Source organism: Eulemur rufifrons, chromosome 15 (genome assembly GCF_041146395.1).
Source record: "Eulemur rufifrons isolate Redbay chromosome 15, OSU_ERuf_1, whole genome shotgun sequence".
Classification (NCBI taxonomy): domain Eukaryota; kingdom Metazoa; phylum Chordata; class Mammalia; order Primates; family Lemuridae; genus Eulemur; species Eulemur rufifrons.
In genome coordinates, this window is record NC_090997.1 from 19,957,610 (window position 1) to 19,978,804 (window position 21,195).

Sequence of the window (21,195 nt, forward strand, 5' to 3'; positions counted from 1 at the left end):
ATCCCTTGGTTTGAAGAGAAATAATAAAGCTCAAAGAGCTGGAGGCATCCTTGCCAAGATTTGATGGTACAGAGGAAAGAAACTACTTTGCCATCTACATAAGTGTTTCCTCTGTTGTACAAGGAAATTTACTTAGAGAGCACATACTCTTTAGAATGTCTGCCCAGCCCACACCCCTCATCTTCCACAACAGGCTCCCCAGCAGCTCAAATGTTTGTACTACGTGATTCTGTCCAACCAAAGCTGATAGGGCACATGACTCAAGTTAAATCAGTCAGACTCCTGCAAATAGGGCTTGGCACTGAGAAATGGCTATCAGGGTGAACTTGACCATGTGTGAACATGGGAAAGCCAGAAGCACAGAGGCACAGAAACAAAGAACCTGCAGAGAGAGGGAGGAATCATACAGTTCAGGGAAAGAGGACATTTGAGAGATTGAAAAAGTAACTGTCTTGACTCCATTTGTCTTTTAGCTTTTGTTCCAGTCCTTTCCTGAATCCCTGCTGTAATTCCTGCTTTGTTTCTGTGAGACATCTTTATGTCCTTATAATTAATTTCATGTTTGTGCCTAAGCTAGCTCAACTGAGTTTCTATTACGGGCAAAGGAAGAAACTATGTAATCTTCAAGATATTTTAGCAAAACATAGGCAATAATACAAAAGCCTTTATATATCTCATTGTAATAATATGTATTTGAGCAAAGATCTAACTAATAAGATTTTTACTACTGCATTGATTAATAGTGAATAATTTGGAATGAATTTTAAAATGCATTAAAAGGAGACTAAAAAATTAAATTATGGTACACACATGCAATTGAATTCTAGCCAAACATTAAAAAAATGTATATTAGAGATTTTTCAAAATTAGTTTCTCTTCATTTTCGATCATCTTATACTTGACATCAGGTTCATGATGTTTAACTCAATACTGGTCAAATATTTAAAACTCTGACTCTTGCAAAATTCTGTCTGAAAACTAAATGGATAACTAAATGCGGTATGACTGTAACGTCCCAGTTCTTCAAAACAAACCAAAAACTAATCTGATTCATAATCATCATATAAGATTCTTCTATGAGGTTCTCATACTTAAATTCTACTTCCTTCAACCTCTTTTTTTAGGAAAAAAAGAAAAAGAAAGAAAAGGTTAATGATCTTTTAATCCAGGGAGGAAATTAAGCACTTATCCTCTTACCTTCATCCTCAGTAAAACATAGACATAAATGCTTCACACTTTGCACCTCCGTTATTTTTTTATGGAAATCTCTACAAAGGGGGAGATCATAAAACAAAGATATTTGGAGATTATCTTAGTGTAGACACAGACATAGCACTAAGACAGAAAGAGGCTGTCAACGTAACAGAGATAATGGAAAAGGGTAAATGAAAAAGATGATACCACCAAATGGATGAACTGAAGATTAATTTGATGATTTTCTGAAACTTCAAAATATCAGAAAGTCATAAAGTCAGGTACAAAATAATTTTTAAAAAAGTTTTTAATACCATTGCTTCTAGTTTGCCATAGTGAAAAGGTCACGACCTTGAAAGTCAGTGACATCTGTGATCAGTCTCAGGGCCCCACCTGTCTACTGGATGATCTTGGGCCAGTGACTAAAACCCACCAACCTTAGTTTTCTTGCCTGTATGTTTGGGCAATAGCATCCTAAAGGACCACTGTAGAGATCAAATGAAATAAGTGAATGGAAAATACCAAAAAGTCTCTTGCTCTTTGATGTGATAATAGTATTTCTATCATTGACCTTTGGTACCTACCATATGGCAGACCACTGTTTTCACTTGCATTTTATAATTTATCTACTAAAACCATTAAAGTATGAATGTGTTTCCTTATATTTAAACTTTTCATACTACTGTAGCTACAGAGTAAACTTTGTTCTCCTGATCATCGTGTTGGGCCTTGTCACTAAGTAGTTTTTCCTTATTCTTAGGTTGAGTTGGAGTTGCTCACTTCTGAGATCAAGCCATCATGAACACAGTCATAGTTTCTCAGTGCTATGAATTCACAAGGGCCACCGTACTTATGCAACCAAGAATGTGGGTCTTTTTCTTTGCTTTTATGTCTTGACAACACTACTCTTCAACCAAATTCAGTCACTTTGCAAATGTAGAATTCTACAATAATTCTACTTAGCACGCAGGTATTAAGATTGTTACTGTTATGGGGAGATGGCATAAGGAGTCAAACAAAATGAAAACTTGGATGTAATCAAAATATTTAACAGTAGGCAATGGTTAAATGGTCTATGTTTCTCCATTTCTCAGAATGTTAGGCAGCCAATCTGTTTCAAACACACACACACACACACACACACGCATGCCTTTAAAAATGGCAAAACATTTAGAATATATTGTAAAATGAGAAAAAAGGTAACGAAACAATATTATAACATGGCCCAATTTTGTAAAATAAAATACTTTTACTAGAACAACCCTCTTAAAATGATCCCAATTTTGTAAAATAACAGGAAGTATACTCCAAAGCTTATTTCTAAGAACTAGGTTTATGAATTAATTATGCTTTCCTTCTTTTGCACATATGTGTGTATCTGTGTGTGTGTATGTGTGTGTGTGTGTGTGTGTGGCGAGAGAGAAGGTGATAGAAAGAGCGAAATAAAATACACACAGAGAGAATGGCACTTCCAGGTTAAATTCAATATAATATATGGTAAACCTTGAAATTTCTTTCTTGGCAATGCAATAATATATAAGCTAGAAGGACAACTTAATGTGTAGAGAGGACTATTCCTTTCCGGTAACCAGAATGCCTGTGCCTGCTCTCCAAGCTACCCACGGACTCAGTTTCCAGGTTACCTACATAGGAAGCCAAACTCATTAGCAGCAAACAGTCTAGGAGACTCAGAATATGAATAAAGGGCCTGGATTACTCTGAATATCAGCTCCTCAAAAGCAAGGCCTTGTCTGCTGTGTCCTGCTGTATTCTCAGAGCCCAGCACAGTGTCTGGCATATAATAGGTGCTAAAGAAACACTTGTTGGATGAATGGCTATTTCAGCTAAGCCACGTGGAAGCCTGAAGAAATCTCCCTACTTCCTCACACAGTAGACATTCAAATGAGCAGACAACTAGTATCCCTTATACCCAATGTCTCTCTTTCCTCAGAAAGATTCCTCTGACAGATTCTCATGCCATGACATTCCTATTAATATTTTATCAACCTTCCTTGACTACTCAATACACGCCACGCCACATGTATTATTTAATTTACTCCTCGCCACTACCTATAAGGAATGTGCTATTGTTATCTTCATTTTGTAGCTATGGAAACCGAAATGTAGAGGATGTAATTTTCCCAAGGGCACACAGCTACTGAGGTGGAGCTGGGACCTGAGCATGAAAATGTCTGAAGCCAAAAATTTGTCTTTAACCAATAAACTACACTGGACCTTTTATAAGCCCCAGACAAAAAAATTATTTTAAAATGTAATGACAGGAAAAACTCTACCTTCTTTAAGGAATCAGCTACTTCTTCCTTTCTGATAATGAGAACAGTGTAACTGAACATGTTTCCTTTTCTCTTTGGCTGCCAAGGAAGTTCAGGGACAAAAGTAAACCTGTTGGCCCTCACAGACTACAACTTTGGGTTTTCTTTTCCTAGAGCTCAACTGTTGACTCTGTTTCTACGTTCCCTGGGCCTAATTTATATTTTTATTTCTACTTTATTACCTGAATTTTTGTTGTAAATCATCTCAAATCCTCCGAAGAATTTTCTAATAAAGAAATTATGCATTCGTCAGTAACCTTGTGTTTTCATTTGAACACTCTTAGTAAGTCGCCCTTCTGACTTGTCTTCTCCAAGTTTTACAAACACACAGTTCCCATAGGTCTTCCTCATGAATCCTATTTGTTAACCACAGAATAAGAATCTCCACAAAAGTATTTCTACTTTCTCTTACAGTAATTTTTAAATTAGACTTTAAATCTAAAGTTCATTACTCATGGATGTAGGGCACGGTATCCTTTGGCGGAACTTCCTTTAGAAAGAAGCTGAATGTAAGGATTTTGTTTTCTCTGTTTTGGATTCTTATTCTACCTTCCTATCTAGAAGCTGCTGCCTGCAATATACCACAATACATATAATAAGGATTTAAAAAAACAAAAGGAAATTATGCATTCGGAATAAAGGAATACGTCATCACGTGTGGAGCGTACCGTCTTTCCCATTCACGGAGCTGCCACCTCACCGTAGCATCCTCTGTGTTGTCTAAAGAAGAAAATCCACTTAGTAATTTGTTCCAGGTTTATACGCTGTATGTTTCCTTTTAAATGCATTCTGTGGTTCTCGCTAAATCATATTAACTTCAAAATTGCTGGAAAGAAAATAAAGCTGATCACTTGGTAGCCCGACTGCAGTCTGTAGTTTGGTTTGCTTATCTAATTTTAGACCTTACTTTTCAGTGACATCCGTTCAGACCCAAAACTTCAGTCACTTGCTGACCTTAATTCTTAGAGTATCAGATGAAGTCAGCATTACCAAAAGGAAGGGCCACCCGTAACACAAATTTGCATGTGCCCGTTAACACATAGGTATATAGTTCTAAATGTACGTGTTTGGAAAAAAAAAATGGAAAGTATTCTGACCCACTTTAAATCAGTGTTTCAGTAAAAGGCTAATGAGAAACTCACCTAAGGAAGAGGCTTGGTTTCCATGAGGTTACTAGTTATTACTCACAGGAGAAATTGACATGCTCATGTGATCTGTTTGATTGTGGATTTTAACGAAAGGATTGGAGAAACTGTTAGGTTGTGATGACGTGATGTGACACATCTTCCTTCTTGCATGGCTTGGTCTCCTACACAGCTTCCAGGAATTATCTTGGTGATGTGAGGAGGCAAAGAGGATGTGTTAGCAGCCAGTCTCCTTTACCCAAATGATAAAGGCGTTACACACTATCTGGAAGTCACCAGAGACAGATTGCCTTTCACTCAAATACCCCACGTAGGTAATATAATGGCTGTTCAATATTCTTTGAGCCATATAGACTAGGTTTGTATTTTAAGGATGTCCAAACAGTTCTGTGATCTGATTCCATCAGATAAAAACAGTCTGGTCTGAACTAAGTATAGGAAATACCAAAACCAATAGTAGAAAAAAGAAAATGAGTTACTCAAAGTAGCTTGTTCACAGATGGTCTTCATCAGGGGAGAACACCTAGCAAGGGTTAGAATGATTGATGATGGGAAAACAAAATCCAAATGTTGAAAAAGGATTCTGCCTCTCATCTCTCAGCACTCACCAGCCCATTAACAGTGGCTCTGTAAAAATGTCCTCACTGTCACTCATGCCTTTCATTCATCCTGCCATATAACGAAGGGAATCTCCTCCACCCGGGAGCACAGACGAAGCCTGTATTCACCCCTGGCGAGTTCCCATCCACCAGTCCCTTGTTCCGGACGGCCTTCAGGAGCACAGTCATGATGAACACCTAACAGTGTAATGCTGGAGAGGAATAATGATACTATCAGGCTGACACTACGATTGATATTTCCTGTTTAATAAACCACATTAATTACATATGTGTTAAGTTCTGGTTCTTGCAAGACATTGGTAACCTCAGTGAGGAACCTCTAGCACATAACAGAACGAATACCTTCAAGTTGGGGGTAGATAATTTAGATCTTGATAAACTGGTCTCAATCTGGGTCTCCATTAAATCCTGACTTTATCAACTCCCCACAGCCTTCTAGATGGTTCTCTGTTACATAGATTCTCCCCTCTAAACATCACGTTTTCTTTTTAAGTGTCTGTGGGACATTGCTCCTGTGTGCTGGCCCATTTTCAAAATACCCGCCCCCAGGTTTAAAACCCAAGAGAATTCTCTCCAGCTACTCATCATCTTCCCTATAGTAAATCAAGATCAAGAAAGAAGGAGTCTTGTCTGGTGATATGCACAGTGATAAACAAAATGGCTCCCACCTTTACAAACAGCCACTGCCTTTAAATTATAATTATTTAAATTATACACATTAAATTATAATACATACTGATCAGTAACACTGGCATGATGCCTCCTCCTATCCTGAGATTTTATTTTTTATAAAAAAGCTGTAGAATAGAAATTAAAAAGACAATAGTCTCTGAATGGTAACCCTACCACCTCAGCAAAAACTAAAAATTAATTAGTTTATTTATTTTTTAGCAAGTCTTAATTTTCCACCACATTGAGACAAAAGACTCCACAATCCTCTCTCCTAGACACAAAAGGAAAAATTTTTCCTCCATCTCTCACATTATTCGCTATTATAAGTAGAAAGAAATACCGTTTAATGGCCTAATAATTTCAAGGAGGCTTGAAAATCATTTCCCTAAATCAAGAAGCCCACAAACATTTCACCACTATCATCCCTTCAAATGCACGTGTGGTTCCTGGGACTATTTTCCAGCCTCCAGTTGCACACCCACCCAGCCTCCCAACTCAGGAAGCTCAGCTCCCCATTGCTTGCGGTCATCTGTCTCAAGGTCCCAGAAGAGCAAGATGGACCAACCTGAAGACAATCACTAAGCAAAATAATCACCCCTAATTTACTGCTCCCAGTTGTCCTTTACTACATTCTTTCTCCAAAAAGCCACAGATAATCAAAAGATCGCCTCATGCAAAAACTCATTTTATAAAGCAGGAAACTAAGCTTCAAAGAGATGATGTACCCAAGGTCATGCAGAGCCACGGTGAAAACAAAGGTATCCTCTCATTCGGTGTTTCAGGCACTGTTATTCTCAGTCCAGCGTTCCTTCCACCTCAGTGACTAGCTTCCAAACCTGAGCCAGCGGCCCCTGCAGGTAAAGACAGAGAAGAGCCCCTCCCCACTCTGCACACGCTTCCTGCTTCCAATTGCTCCCCAGGGGCCACAGGCTTCCAGCTCCAGGCTACGTCTGGGAAATCAGCCAGACTCAAGGCAGGGCACACCCAGTTCCAACCACCTCATCAAAACGATCATTTTTACACTTTTACAAAAAATTCATTTTGTTTCCCCATTCTTATTCTAAAGCAAGGCCTAGCATTTCAAAGGACAGCACACAAGCTGAGTTTCATCAGCACAGAAGGCAGAACAGCTAGACTCAGCTTTTTCCCCTTCACCATCAACCAAAGGAATGGGCAGCAAGCACGTTCTCCTCCACCTCATCTTTGCCAGAAAGCAACAAGCAAGGAATTCTCCACTCTGGGGTAGTCCGGAATAGGCTACACCCTCATCATACTACTTTCCAAAAAATCAAAATGGGAAGGGCCAAGGCATTAGACAACTCAAAAGGACTATTGGAATGAAGCTGTGTCCTAAAAAGAATGTATAAGATTCTGAGCTTTTTAAATAACATAATTCATACTGTCAATCAGTTAAAACACTGAGCAGTTACTACGTACTAGACACTATGCCAAGCGATGCAAAGACTAATAAGGTAACTACCTGTCTTCAGGTAGCTCACAGTCTAGCAGGAAAGTAGATTATGTAAACAAATGTCAAGCAATATATGTGAAACGTGCATGAATGGCCCTGAGGAACAAGCAACACAAAAGCAATCTGTAAACACCCACGTTATAGAAAGGGCCACATTAGGCACCATGGGAGTCACAAAAATGAATAACAGGCTGGCCTTGAAGGCTTACAGTAAAATCTAAAAATGCAAATACATAAATGTCTTACATCAAATAGAAGGACAAGTAGCATTTTTAATAAGCTGAGGACCAGGAGGGGCATTTCAGAGACAGTGCCTCAACTAAAGGCATGGAGGATTTGGAAAGAAGAAAACCAAGACCCCATGAGCCCAGGTCACGGAGCATGGTGAGAGGTGAGCCCGGAAAGGAAGTTTTCACAGACTCAAATACAAATTCAGATGCCAAGGGTTTACATTTCATTCTGTACACAAGCTACTCTAAAAAGCACAGTCAGATCTGTGCTCTGAGAATCATTATTGCAAGAATGTCAAAGATGGTCTGAGAGCAGCAGTTGGGAAGAACAAAGGTAGTCAGTGAAGCCGTCCAGGTGAGTGAGAGTCTGAGTTACAGGAACAGCAGTAGGCCTGGAAATCAGTGACAGAAGTGGGAGACATTGCAGCTCTGAGATTGCTTCCTGATTGCATGTAGGGGAGGGCTAGGATCACTCACAGGGACTTCTGTCTTCAAGGGCAGGTAGATGGCGATGCCAACACCATCAGTGTCTGCCTCACCTACCAAGGTCATCTGTCATCACCACTGAAATTCAAGTATTGGTGGCCTCCCTCATCCATCAGTCAGGGTCTATCTTGCCAGAAAACAAGCTCCTTCCGCATTGCAACACAGGGAATTTAATTCAGGGAACCAGTCACAATGGTGGCTGAGATTGGCATCAGCAAGAGGCTCCTACCATCCCAAGCCTGGAGGGACAAGAGGAGCATCAGTCCTCTGGGAGACAGAGGGAGGAAGCCCCTGGATCCTCCTCCCCTCCCTGTTCCCACTCCCACTCTTCTGCCCTCCCATCCCGCTTTGGCTGAGCTCAGCCGAAATCCAGCTGACGGAGGGGTCTGCGAAAGCAGCCTTTGGGGGCAGCCCTCTGAGCTGCAGAGTACAGCAGGGCAGGGAGGAATGGATCTCTGGTCAAACAAGCCCAAGAAACTTTATATACACTCCAACCACTGAGTTGGAACTGCCGGTCATCCTCCCTGCACGAGCGTGTGCAGTATGAGATACCCGCTGAGGGCCTGGAAGGCGGGGTTCACCTCACTGGGGCGAAGGGCAGAGAAGGGCGCATCTGCGTCCACTGACCCCTCACCTTTGTCATCCTTGTCCTCATACCCTGTGTTCCTAAGCAGCTATACTCAAGGACCTGAGTCAGAGTTCATCTTACTTAGAAAGCAGAGAGAAAAGGACAGCTATTTCCTTCTCTCTTTCCTTCTTTTCCTCCTCACTACTGTCTACTTCCCACTGCCTGCTTTTGCTCTACCTCCATCACCTTCTTTAGTCTCCATCTCCATTTGCAATTCCTTCCTCGCTGTGTCCTGCCACCTCCCCTCATTCTCTCCTCTTCGTCTCATTCCTCCTGAAGAATTGCACAAGATCAAGCCTCAAAACACCAAATAGTGGTGAGTGGCCTGGTAGCACGCAGTGTCACACATGCCTTTCACAGTAAATCTCATGTCTCTCCAACCTATTTATTCATCCCTTGAGCAGGGTAGACATGCAACAAAACAGTTGTTAAATTCAATTAAATATAATAGATCCTGCCACCATTAAATTATTTCTTCATTTTTTTGTTTATTTATATGGTGGGAACTTGAGTTGTGTCTGGAATTGTCTAGACAACAACCGCCCAGGGAATCAGTGAGAAAAGGAAAGATCAAATGAGAAATCAAGGTACATGACACCAGGAGACTTGTATGTAATGTTAAACTTTTTTTTTTTTTTTTTTTCTTTTTGAGACAGAGTCTCGCTGTGTTGCCCAGGCTAGAGTGCCGTGGCATCAGCCTAGCTCACAGCAACCTCAAACTCCTGGGCTCAAGGGATCCTCCTGCCTCAGCCTCCCGAGTAGCTGGGACTACAGGCATGTGCCACCATGCCTGGCTAATTTTTTCTGTATATATATTTTAGTTGGCCAGATAATTTCTCTCTATTTTTAGTAGAGACAGGGGTCTTGCTCTTGCTCAGGCTGGTCTGGAACTCCTGACCTCGGGCGATCCACCCGCCTCGGCCTCCCAGAGTGCTAGGATTACAGGCGTGAGCCACCGTGCCCGGCCTTAATGTTAAACTTTTATTTCCCCATAAGCTATTAAAAGAGAGTATAGCCCTTATGGGCAGCTTTATGTATGTTCATAAATACATGATATTGACCCACAGCAAAGCATCTTGGCTCAGCTTCGAACAAGCAATAGTTCCTTGAAGAATGAAGAGAAGACGTGATCTTTAGAAACTTGAATTTCTGCCCTTCCCATTTTCCTTCAGAAGCAGATATTACCCGTCACAAAGGGGAGGTTCTTCTCTGACCTCATTTGGGGATGGAAATTTTAACCGAAATGGTGTCACCCCTGAACCCACTCTGACACACCAACGTAAGTGACCACAGGAGGAGCAAATTCCTATAAAAAGAGAGGAGGCAGCGCTACCCGTTGTCCACCTCGCAGCAGGCGCAAACTCTTCAATCAGTCCCCACGGGATCGCAAGGAGCGAGGATGACCGCTGGGAGGACTTCGCTGGTGGTGAGTCCCGCACTGACGTGCGATGCTCTGGTCGACACGGAGCAGACGCGATTTCTCAACTGTGGGCATGAGAGGCTGGATTCTAACTATGAAGCCCCAAGAACATTGTATATGTAGGATGGGAAATGAAAGCTTCAGTAAATCCTTAAGTCGTTGTGCAGCATTTTCAAGAACTGACAAACATCAGTTTGAAAGATGAGATTAAAACTGAAAGACAGTTGTATCGGGGCTAAACCACACAAAATGTGTCATGTGATGCTGCGCAGTAAGAAGGAATGTTTATTGAAAGCTTGTTTTCCTGAGCACAAAGGATTTAATCTAATTCTCCCACGGCATTTTTCTTTACTCCATTTTCTTTAAAATGGGTCGCTATCTTTGAAAATTTGAAAGCTGTGGCGGTGACCATTGATACCTTTATCTTATACCATAGTCTTGGTACGTCAAAACTATTTATTCTAATTATATATATGTATAGCTGTGTTTTCACATAAGTGGGTTTTACGTTTTAAAATATTTAACTTCGGCCGGGCGCGGTGGCTCACGCCTGTAATCCTAGCACTCTGGGAGGCCGAGGCAGGTGGATCGCTCAAGGTCAGGAGTTCGAGACCAGCCTGAGCAAGAGTGAGACCCCATCTCTACTAAAAATAGAAAGAAATTATATGGACAACTAAAATATATATAGAAAAAATTAGCCGGGCATGGTGGCACATGCCTGTAGTCCCAGCTACTCGGGAGGCTGAGGCAGTAGGATCGCTTAAGCCCAGGAGTTTGAGGTTGCTGTGAGCTAGGCTGACGCCACGGCACTCACTCTAGCCAGGGCAACAAAGCAAGACTCTGTCTCAAAAAAAAAAAAAAGAAAAAAAAGATAAAATATTTAACTTAGAGTATATTTTTAGAAATCTGATTTTATTATGAGTCAATATGTGTTCAATTTAGAACTAGAAAATACACCTAAGGAAATATAATCGGAACCAGTTTCTAGGTGGATATTTGCCAGAAGCACCAACAGCATTTCTAACATTTATATTGAGACCACATAGATTTTCTACAGCCCTTTCTTCCAAGGTGCACGTTTGACCTCAAACAGGGTATCACAGAATGCTAGGACGGAGAACAATGGAACAGGGGTCATCTCCACTAGAAAATCAAGGTCATTATTCTCCCATTGACCCAAGAATGATGCATATGTTGACGGGCTGACGACAAGCCAGGACTTGACATTTTTACTAAAATTACTGCCAATGTATAATGTGTCTTCCCTGAGTTTGTTGACTTCTATGAATGTTGAAAACTGGTTTAAAAAAAATGCCATGGTCTTAACATTATATTGGTCATCTAACAAGATTTTTATTTAACTGATCTGAAAATTAGATTTTCCTGGAGCATAATATATTCTTTATGATTAACAATACATCATCATCACAATTAGTAAAAAAAAAAAACAACCCTACTAATGCAATCTCTCACCTCTCTCTTCTTTCCCATTCAGTTCCAGTCACTGCTGCTGCTGCTGAGTCTGGCGGCTGTAACGATGGCAGGAATAGCAAGCCCACAAAATCCAGGATGCCCAAATACTGAGGGCAAGAACTTCCCCCAGACTGTGAAGGTCAATCTGAACATCCTCAACCGGAATACGAATCCCAAAAGGCCCTCTGATTACTACAACCGATCCACTTCACCGTGGACTCTCCAGTACGTAAGGGCCCCAGATGAAAACTCTATTCTTCACCCCTCTCAGGGTTCACACTGCCATTTAAGTCACCTAGAGGAGGATTTCTTTTCACTCAGAATCATCAGTCAAACCTGGAAGGGCCATTGTACAAGCGACGATTCCCAAACTTTCTATAGATTTCTTCAACAAAGCACAAGATTCCCACCCCCCCCATAACACCTATCCTGTTAGATCTCATTGTCACTGACACCAGAAAACAACTAGAGTAATGATAATCATTATTCTAATATTTATGAGATCCCAAGTCTAATATTTATTTATACCCCCCAAAAAGAAATTTATCATAGGGGATTAATGCTTGGATTTTCTTAACCAGAGCTACAGTTGAGAAGACTTGTTGAAAATAACTAATAATTAACTAGGGTTTTAGTGCCTTTTTTTTTTTTTTTTTTCTTGTCGTCCTATTTGCACTGGGAAAATGTAGCTTGAGTCTCAGTGGAGAAAGTATCATGCTGGGAATTTCCACCCTTTTTTGAGTTACATAGTCTTGATCTCTCCAACATACCTGTACTTGCTGTGTCCTTAGTACACCTAGTATTTAGACCCCATCAAGGATTAAATACAAAATGTATTTTGATCATCTGACTTATGCAAATAAGCCTGAGTTATATGGAAACTACAGATTAACCTGACTGTAGGATTTCTTCTCCTCTTCCCATTACTAAGAAGAGTTAAATTGATTCAAAAGTCAAAGCAAATCATTCACTCAGCTGAAGGCCAGAGAGAAGAGAAGGTTATAGAGACATGTAAACTTTTGTTCCCAGCCCTTCATCTCAGCTCTGGGCTCTGTCCCATGAATGTGCTGTCAGATAAAATTTTGATGCACTCTCTCTTTCAAAGATAGACTTCATCAAGTCAGACAAATAGCTGTCTTATTCCTAGATGATTCAAAGTCTACTCTTCCCTTGGTCTTTTTCCATCTATCAAACGTACCCTAAGAAAGTACCCTTTGTGTCGAGCTTAAATCATTTCTGTGATCTCAGTCTAACTTATTCTGTCCATTCTTCAAAGAAATTGGGAAAAACTGATCATTGTCTTCTTTCCTATAACACTTTATGTGCTTGAAAATCCAAGTTTTCCCCAAAGTCCTTCTCCAGGCTAACATCACTGAAAGAATTTGCAATGCCTATGATTTGTCACGCTATGAATTTCCCTCCCTTATTTATGCCTGTTTGATTCCTTTCCTACTTCACCAGGAACTCACTCTCCTCCTGGCTTTTGTCTCCCTTGCAGCCGCAATGAGGACCCTGAGAGATATCCCTCAGTGATCTGGGAAGCCAGGTGTCGCCACCTGGGCTGCGTCAATGCTGAGGGGAAGGTGGACTACCACATGAACTCCGTCGCCATCCAGCAGGAGATCCTGGTTCTGCGCAGGGAGCCTAAGCACTGCCCCTACTCCTTCCGGCTGGAGAAGATGCTGGTGGACGTGGGGTGCACCTGCGTCACCCCAATCGTCCGCCGCGTGGCCTAAGAGCTTCGGGTCACATCCGAGGCTCCCCAAAGCAGTTAGGCTTTCCACGGAGCAGACCCAGCCCTCAGGAAATCTCATACTTCAAAGACACAGCCCCATTGCTGAACAAACTTAACTAGGATTCTTAAAATAGTTCATCCAGTTGAAGTTTCAGACATAACACTTTGGTTCAGAGAGGGGATCTGAATTATCTTTCTCACTCCCCAAGGAGGAAGGCTTAGAATGAATACCAGTTTGCTTCTTGTTTGCTTTTCTAAAGGCTTTAAGTTATTTATGTACTTAATACTCCCTGGGATAACCTGGGAGTGTAAGATTCCCTTTTAATGAATTACCTGCCTTATGTTGTATTTCTTTTTAAAGAAGACAAGATTCTACGCTTGGGAATTTTATTATTTAAAATGTAAAACCTATATTTATATGAGTTATTTATGGACCTATTTATGTTTCTTAAGTCTTTAGGGAAAGGTGAAAAAGTATAATTATCAGTTCTGCCTAGGGAACTCCTAGATAGGATTGAATGGCAGTTGAAAATTTCTTGAGTTTTTACTACATATGAATAGAGTATTTTCTCCTCTTTGTCTCTTAGAAGTACATAACATGGCCGAAAAGAGAGAAAGACTAAACCCAGTTTCATATTTATTTACTTAAATTCTATAAATTGTTAAAAGTTTTACAAGACATACAGCAAGGTTAACTCTCTGTTCTGTTAAACCCTTATAGTAAAATCCCTCTGTAATAATAAAGTTTGGAAAAAAAAAACTTGTTTCCTTATTCTTTCTCATTAAAAATACTTCGGCAAACTCAGCTCTTTCCAGTTGGGAAGAGCATGCAAATTCTATAGAGCAAAACAAAGCATACCTTGGAGTAACAATGCCCTGGAACCACCCAAGTTCAAGTTCTCAATGTCACACGCCTTCAAAACAACAGAGAACCAAAGCTCTCATACTGTTAGCCGAGGCTGTGGACTGAAGCATTCCAAAATGGATTAAGCAAATGAAATAATGGCCCTGAGAAATGGCATGTCATTACTAAAGATCACATGGGGCAAATGAGACCCTCCCCAAGAATACAAGACGTGCTGGAAGGAGAGGTTGTTTCAGCCTAGGACGTCCAGCCTCCCTCCAGACCCAGGTTCCCTTCGAAGAAGATCCACAGGGAGGAACATTTCTCTCTTCCTCACACCACACTCCTAGGACCTGGCTTCTGCCTGATCCAGTGCGCTCTGGGACACACAGAGGAGCCAATGGGGCCGAACACACTTGAAGCATGAGAAAATTTCAGACCAAGTAAAATAAAAACTGAATCACATTCAACTCCAGAGTAGTTTCACGTTTCGAGTCATAACCATTTCTCCCCACGGCCTGGCATGCTGACTTGCCCTACTTCTGGGGGCCTCTGGAAATTCTCCAGCGAGCTGTGACCCCACCCGGAGGCCCAGGGCTTTTCTCTGCCTCTTTCCCAGTTTTAAATCCAGGGCTCAGCTCCCCAAGCCGCCCCCTTTCAGAGTCATTTTGTGCTTGTACATCTGGGTTCCCGTGGCCCCCTGTCACCATCTCCCCACAGGAGATCCACAGGCAGCTGCCGCTGGGGGTTCTCACGGCCTTTACGCCTTCAAACTTCTCACCGAAAACTGCTGCTCATTTTCCAGTTTTCGCTGAATGATGATGGTGAAAAGAAAAACCTGTTTTTGTTTTTGTTGGAGGGCAGGGGTACATATTTCTCCATGGTCTTGAACCATGATTTCCCACTAGATTGGTTTTATTGGGGGTGGGAGGGAGAGGTAGCTGCCTTCCATGCTCCTCCTCCCCCAACAATGCGCTTTGCTTCTATTGTCTCTCATTTCCCCAGTAGCACTGTCACCCGCCCCAGCATCCGTGCTAGAAATCTGTGCGGCTTCCCAGACGTCCTCAGATGAGCCCCTCCTCCGCGTCCATACCATCCCGCCCGGGTCTGGAAGGTGTCCAGGGCACTGCTGGTGTTAGCGGGATCCAGAGATATGGGTTGGGGGCATGGAGTGACATTCCCCCACGTCCCGCACGTCTGTCCGTGGCTCCGCACATTCTCCGACCTCTACCCACCGCATGAAGTCCAACGCGATAGAAAGCGCCCTCTGCCGTCTGGCCCTGCTCCATCTCATGGCACCTCTTCCTTGTGGCGAAGTTGTGGTGGCCGCCACGCTGTTCTTGGCCCCATGAGCTTGTCGCGCTGTTCCTCAGCCGCGAAGTCCCTCACCGCCTCCTCCCTGCGGCTCCCTGCGCTCCCGCAGCCTCACTCCCGCTGCTCTGCTCAGGCCTTAAGACTCCACCTGGAGCCAGGCACTTTGGGAGGCCGAGGCGAGAGGATCGCTTGAGGCAGGAGTTCGAGATCCGCCTGGGCAAGATAGTGAGACTCCCCACACCCCCGTTTCTACAAAAAATTAAGATATTAGCTGAGCATGGCGGGCCTGTAGTTCCAGCTACGCCGGAGGCTGAGGCAGGAGGATCATTTGAGCCGGGGAGTTGGAGGTTGCAATGAGCTATGATGATGCCACTGCACTCCAGCCTGGGCAACAGAGCCAGACCTTGTCTTAAGAAAAAGAAAATCAGATCGAGTAAAATCAATCAGGAGATGGCATTTGAGAAACTATTCTTAACAAGCTCCCGGGTTCCTCTTGCTGTATTCTCTCTGGCAACCATCCATAGACCAGCCAACCACTGATGGAGAAGATGAACTCAAGATGCTATCTCAGAATGAAGATGAAGAAATAAATTGATGATAAGTGTAAATTGATCTTAAATACAAAAGATAGAGAGCACAGGTAAAATATGTGAACAACAGAAATTTCAAATGAGAAACCTGAATAAAGAGACAATAAGGAAAGTTGTAATAGGAGAAAAGATTCCTGGGTTGGGAATTTTTTTTTAAAGTGAATCTGAAAACTAGGTTTAGACAAAATTAATTAAAAGAAATCATATCCAAATATATTCAACCATCTTTTTAAATTTTAAGAATAAAGAACATATAAAATTTATATCCAGGAAGAACATATAAAATACCAAATCAAAAACCAAAATTTTATTGACATCAGACTTTTCCCCATCAACCACTGGGCAGTAATGGAGTAAAATCTTCAAAACACTCTAGGGGAGAAAGTACAAGTCAGAAGCATCTGTTCAAGCAAATCTTCCTTAACCACCCAGTGACAAATTTATAATATTTTATTGAGTTGCACACTTATGTGTTGTGCATTTTTCTGTATGTATGTAACAGTTCAAAAAAATTCTACTTAACTGTGATGGTTAATTTTCGGTGTCAGTTTGACTGGATTAAGGGATACCCAAACAACTAGTAAAGCATTATTTCTGGGTATATCTGTGAGGGTGTTTTCATTTGCATCAATGGACTGAGTAAGAAAGATCCACCAACACACAACGTGGACAAGCACCATTCAATCGGCTGAGGGCCCAGACAGGAAAAAAAGGCAGAAGAAAGGCGAATTTGGGCACACTCTCTCTCTCTCTTCTGGAGCTAGGACATCTGTCTTCCTGTGTCTGTGTGTGTGTGAATGTGTGTGTGTATGTATGTGTGTGTGTGTCTCTCCACACATACCTGTATGTATATACACATACACATATAGATCTACTATTGGTTCTGTTTCTATGGACAACCCTAATACCTTAAGAAAATAGAAGTGTTTCACACATATACATGCTTAACAAATATTTATTAAACAAAAGAATAAATGATTAAGCCAAAAATCCTCAACCAAGTAACATTCTATGAAGTCAACAGAAAAACTTTCTCAAGTATGTGAGGACCTGGAAAGTGCTAGTAGGCAGCCTTTTTGGCAAAAACAGTATACAGAGAGACACTCTGCCTGAGAGATGACTCAAAGCTAAGAATTTAAGAAGGGGCAGTCAGGGACCCTCTGTGAGCACTGAAAGTAGGTGTGCATTGAATCATGCCTAAATAATGGTTATAAATTTTTTAAATGAACTCCAAATTCAAAATAAATGATTTTTTAAAAAGACTATCTGAAGTATAGGTCAGAAATAACAACAAGCATCATCATCTAGGTCTGTAATCCAGGATTCAGTAAAACAAGCAAAAAACTGGCAGTGGAAGGGAGAGACAGAAGTAGAAAGACACTAAATTCCTCAGCGCTCGTGGAGCAAAATCAAACGTGTTTGCTCCATTATTGGCTTTGACAAGTAGACAATTTGAAGGTGACTGTACTATGAAGGAAGAAAAAAGACATTTCCAGACAGACAAGATCTCAAATAACTTGAGGATGTGCTCCATTCTCAGGAGAGGAAACCAAGACATAGGAAGGTACAGATTATGGGAAATAGAATCAGCACAGGAAAGAGGCTAAGGAACTTCCTGCCAGGAGGGCAGCGGGGATCCCAGGATGACAGCTGTGCCCCAGAGTAGTGGGTGCCCAGTCCAGAGTGGAGCCATGTGACTCAAGGGACAGACGTGTTGAGGACTGTTATCACCAATGTCCTCACTGTCACCAAACTGTCTTTGGAATCTGAGGACAGAATGGCCAAGTAAGCTTATCCTAGGTACTTATTTGTCCTCCTTGCCCCGCTGCCTGGATTAGTTTAAGGGATACATTTCCCCCACCAGGGTGTCTGTTTTGACCTACCTACCTTTGAAAACTGGAGATTAAGTAGGGAAGGCTCAGAAACAGAAAATACAGAGTAGCCTGCTCACCCTGACCTTAGTTCTGCTAGACAGCAAAAACCTGCAGTGTCAGCTGAGGTAGGCTAAAAAGCTAAAGAACGGACTGGAACCGCAGTTTATTTCTCACTCACATAATAATTCAAGTGAGGTATTCCTACTCAGTGAGCATGTCTCCTCTATTTGGGGATTCAGGAGCCCAGTCTCCATTTTTTTTTTTTTTTTTTTTTTTGAAACAGAGTCTCACTCTGTTGCCCAGGCTAGAGTGCCGTGGCATCAGCCTAGCTCACAGCAACCTCAGACTCCTGGGCTTAAGCGATCCTCCTGCCTCAGCCTACCGAGTAGCTGGGATTATAGGCTCGGCAACCACACTCAGCTAATTTTTTCTATTTTTAGTAGAGACAGGGTCTCGCTCTTGCTCACACTGGTCTTGAACTCTTGACTTCAAGTGATCCTCCTGCCTCGGCCTCCCAGAGTGCTAGATTACAGGCATGAGCCACCGTGCCTGGCCCCCAGTATCCTTTTCATCTCATGGATGTAGAGGTGCTGGGAATTGAGGTCCCTGGATGAGCAGATGCATCCCAAACACAACTCTGCTCTGGTTTCTGGGGGCAGGCAGCTGGCCAGCTCTGCTTCACTGGCCCTACCCGACAGCCCTCCGGGTTTCTCAAATCTCACTCATGACCTCCCTCAAAGGTGCTTTTATAAAATCCCTGAAAAACTGAAGCCAGACTATGACCACGATAAAGGATTCAACTCGGCTCCTGGGAGCCTCCTCTAATAGCAGGAATGTTGCCTTCTCCTCATCAGCTGGGTTTGCGTTTGTCCACTTCGGGGATTTTCAAAACTAAGCATCATATCATTTAAGGATGCAAACATAGAGGTGATACAACTATAAATAAAAGCAAAGAAAGATGGACACAAAAGTCAGGGTCATGGTTCCTCCTGGAGGGAAAAGAAGGAGAGGGAAGGAACAGCAGGGCTTCAAGGTCCTGGCAACATTCCACTTCTTAACGTGGGTATTGTTGTCTCGGGTGTTTAGGTTTGCTTTTGTGGGTTTTTGTAATTGTTTAAATTGTACACATACATTTTATTTATTCTTTTGCATTTTGGGTACATTTCAAAACTAAAAGTTTGCAAAAGGTGTGGAAGAAACCACAAAGGAAAAGAGTGATAGACTCAACTACACAAAACTGTAAATCTTCTGTGTAGTAAGCATTACACTGAAAGGCAACAACAAATTGAAAAAATATTTATCACAGATACTGCAAGCGGTTAATATTTAGGCTAGTAACCTGAATACTAGACACATTTCCACCTCAGAGCTTTCGTCCTTGCTGTTCCCTCTGCCTGGTACACCCTTCCACTGTCAGCCTGATGAACAACTCCCTCCCTTCCTTTGTGCAAATTTCACCTTCTCAGTGAAGCCACTTCTGGCCCCCCTGGCACTCCCCCTCCAACTTCCCCAGTTTATTTTTCTCTGTAGCGTTCACCTCCTTCTAATATACTATTTAACTTACTTTTTCTGTTTTTGTCTGTCTCTCCCCACTAGAATGAAAGCTCTGTGCAGGCAGGAATTTTTGTCTGCTTTGCTCAATCCTCTATCCCCAGGGCTTAGAACTATGTCTGGTACATGACAGGTGTTCAATAAATATGTGTTGAAGCAATGAATGAATGAATATGAAAAGCTCATGATAATTTACAAGACAAACATTAAGAGCATCTGCTAAAAGGACAGAAAATATAAACTGACAATTTACATGATATAAGACATCAAAATGTCTTAGAAGCACATGGAGAAATATTTACTATCACTAATAATCAAATAGATTGATAGTAAGCAATTCTGTGCCTATCAAATTAGCAAAACTTTTTTTTTGCTATAGAAAATGTTGGCAAGAATGTGCTAAATTGATCAATTATTCACTGCTAATAAATGTAAATGAGTACAACACTGAAAAGCAATTTTATAATTTAATTCAAGAGTCTTAAAAATGTTCATGATCTTTGACCCAGTAATTATACTTACAGAAAGTTATCATAACAAAATAATTTAAAACATATAAGGAGAAAGACAAAACTCTGTAAATAAAACTTGTCATAGCATATTATAAAAATTATGAAACCATTTTAAATGTTCAAAATGTAGTCCCTAAGTATCAGTGGCTTGAGCTCTGAAAGATTCTCAAAGCGTCCACCAAGAATTCCCTGTCGTATAGACTGCAGCTGGCCCGCCCTGGAGAAAATTGTGAATGAGATGCAATCTGGCTTCCCTTGGCCCATTTAAAGATCCCTTTCCCCAGCACTTTGTCAACAGGCTGCCACCTGCAGTTCCCTCTGCTAACTGTGACCATATTTCCAAAGGGCCAATACATCAAGACATGAGGTCTAAAAGGCACCTGTCGGCCACTTCTGGGAGGGAAGAACTTGGGATGAAGATGTGTAAACTTCAAAATGTTGAAGTTTTTAGCATGGATTCAATGATTTAGGGAGCAATTGGAAAAATACTTAAAATTCAAACTAGTTTACAAAACTGTGAGACAAATGAAAGCTCTTCCTACAGTCCAAAAGCATCCCTTTATGTCCTTCTTCTCAACAAATCTAGCTTTCTATTCTCTCTGCGTCCTTTTCTCGGCTGCCTCGCAGGAGGGTGTCTGAACTCTACAAAGATGTGATGATGTACATGACTGTGTCACCCCTCCTCCCACATTTCCATTTCCAGAGTGGATCTCTAATATCCCGAAAGAATTGCTCTCACAGCAGGAAACACAGGTACCAGCAACAAGCAGAGCAAGGACGCCTTTTCTAACTCGCCAAAAACCAGACGCAGCAAAGCAGGTAGTGAATAGCATAGACTCATATTCAAGAGCCCTGACCAAATCTGGCCTCAGCTTTCATGATTTTGTGACTTTCAGCAAATTCCTTGTGTCTCTACACCTCAGTTTCATATTTGAATATAAGGATAACAATAGAAATAACCTGTAAGTTGGTATTGAGAATTAAATGAGATAACGTTCATTATGCTGCTAGCATGGTGATAGGGCCAGGGGTGTAGGAAATGCTCAATAAATGTGATTTATTTTTTTATATCCGCTAGGCAATTGGCTGTCCTAGGTATAAAG

General features: G+C 41.7%; 1 protein-coding gene across 1 annotated transcript; it reads left to right on the forward strand.

Moving 5' to 3' along the window:
• Positions 1-10,178: 10,178 nt before the first annotated feature.
• On the forward strand, positions 10,179-13,408 carry IL17A (interleukin 17A). Its single transcript, XM_069488632.1, has 3 exons — positions 10,179-10,205; positions 11,701-11,897; positions 13,171-13,408. The coding sequence occupies exons 1-3, from the start codon at positions 10,179-10,181 to the stop codon at positions 13,406-13,408; spliced, it is 462 nt and encodes a 153-aa protein (XP_069344733.1).
• Positions 13,409-21,195: the final 7,787 nt, after the last annotated feature.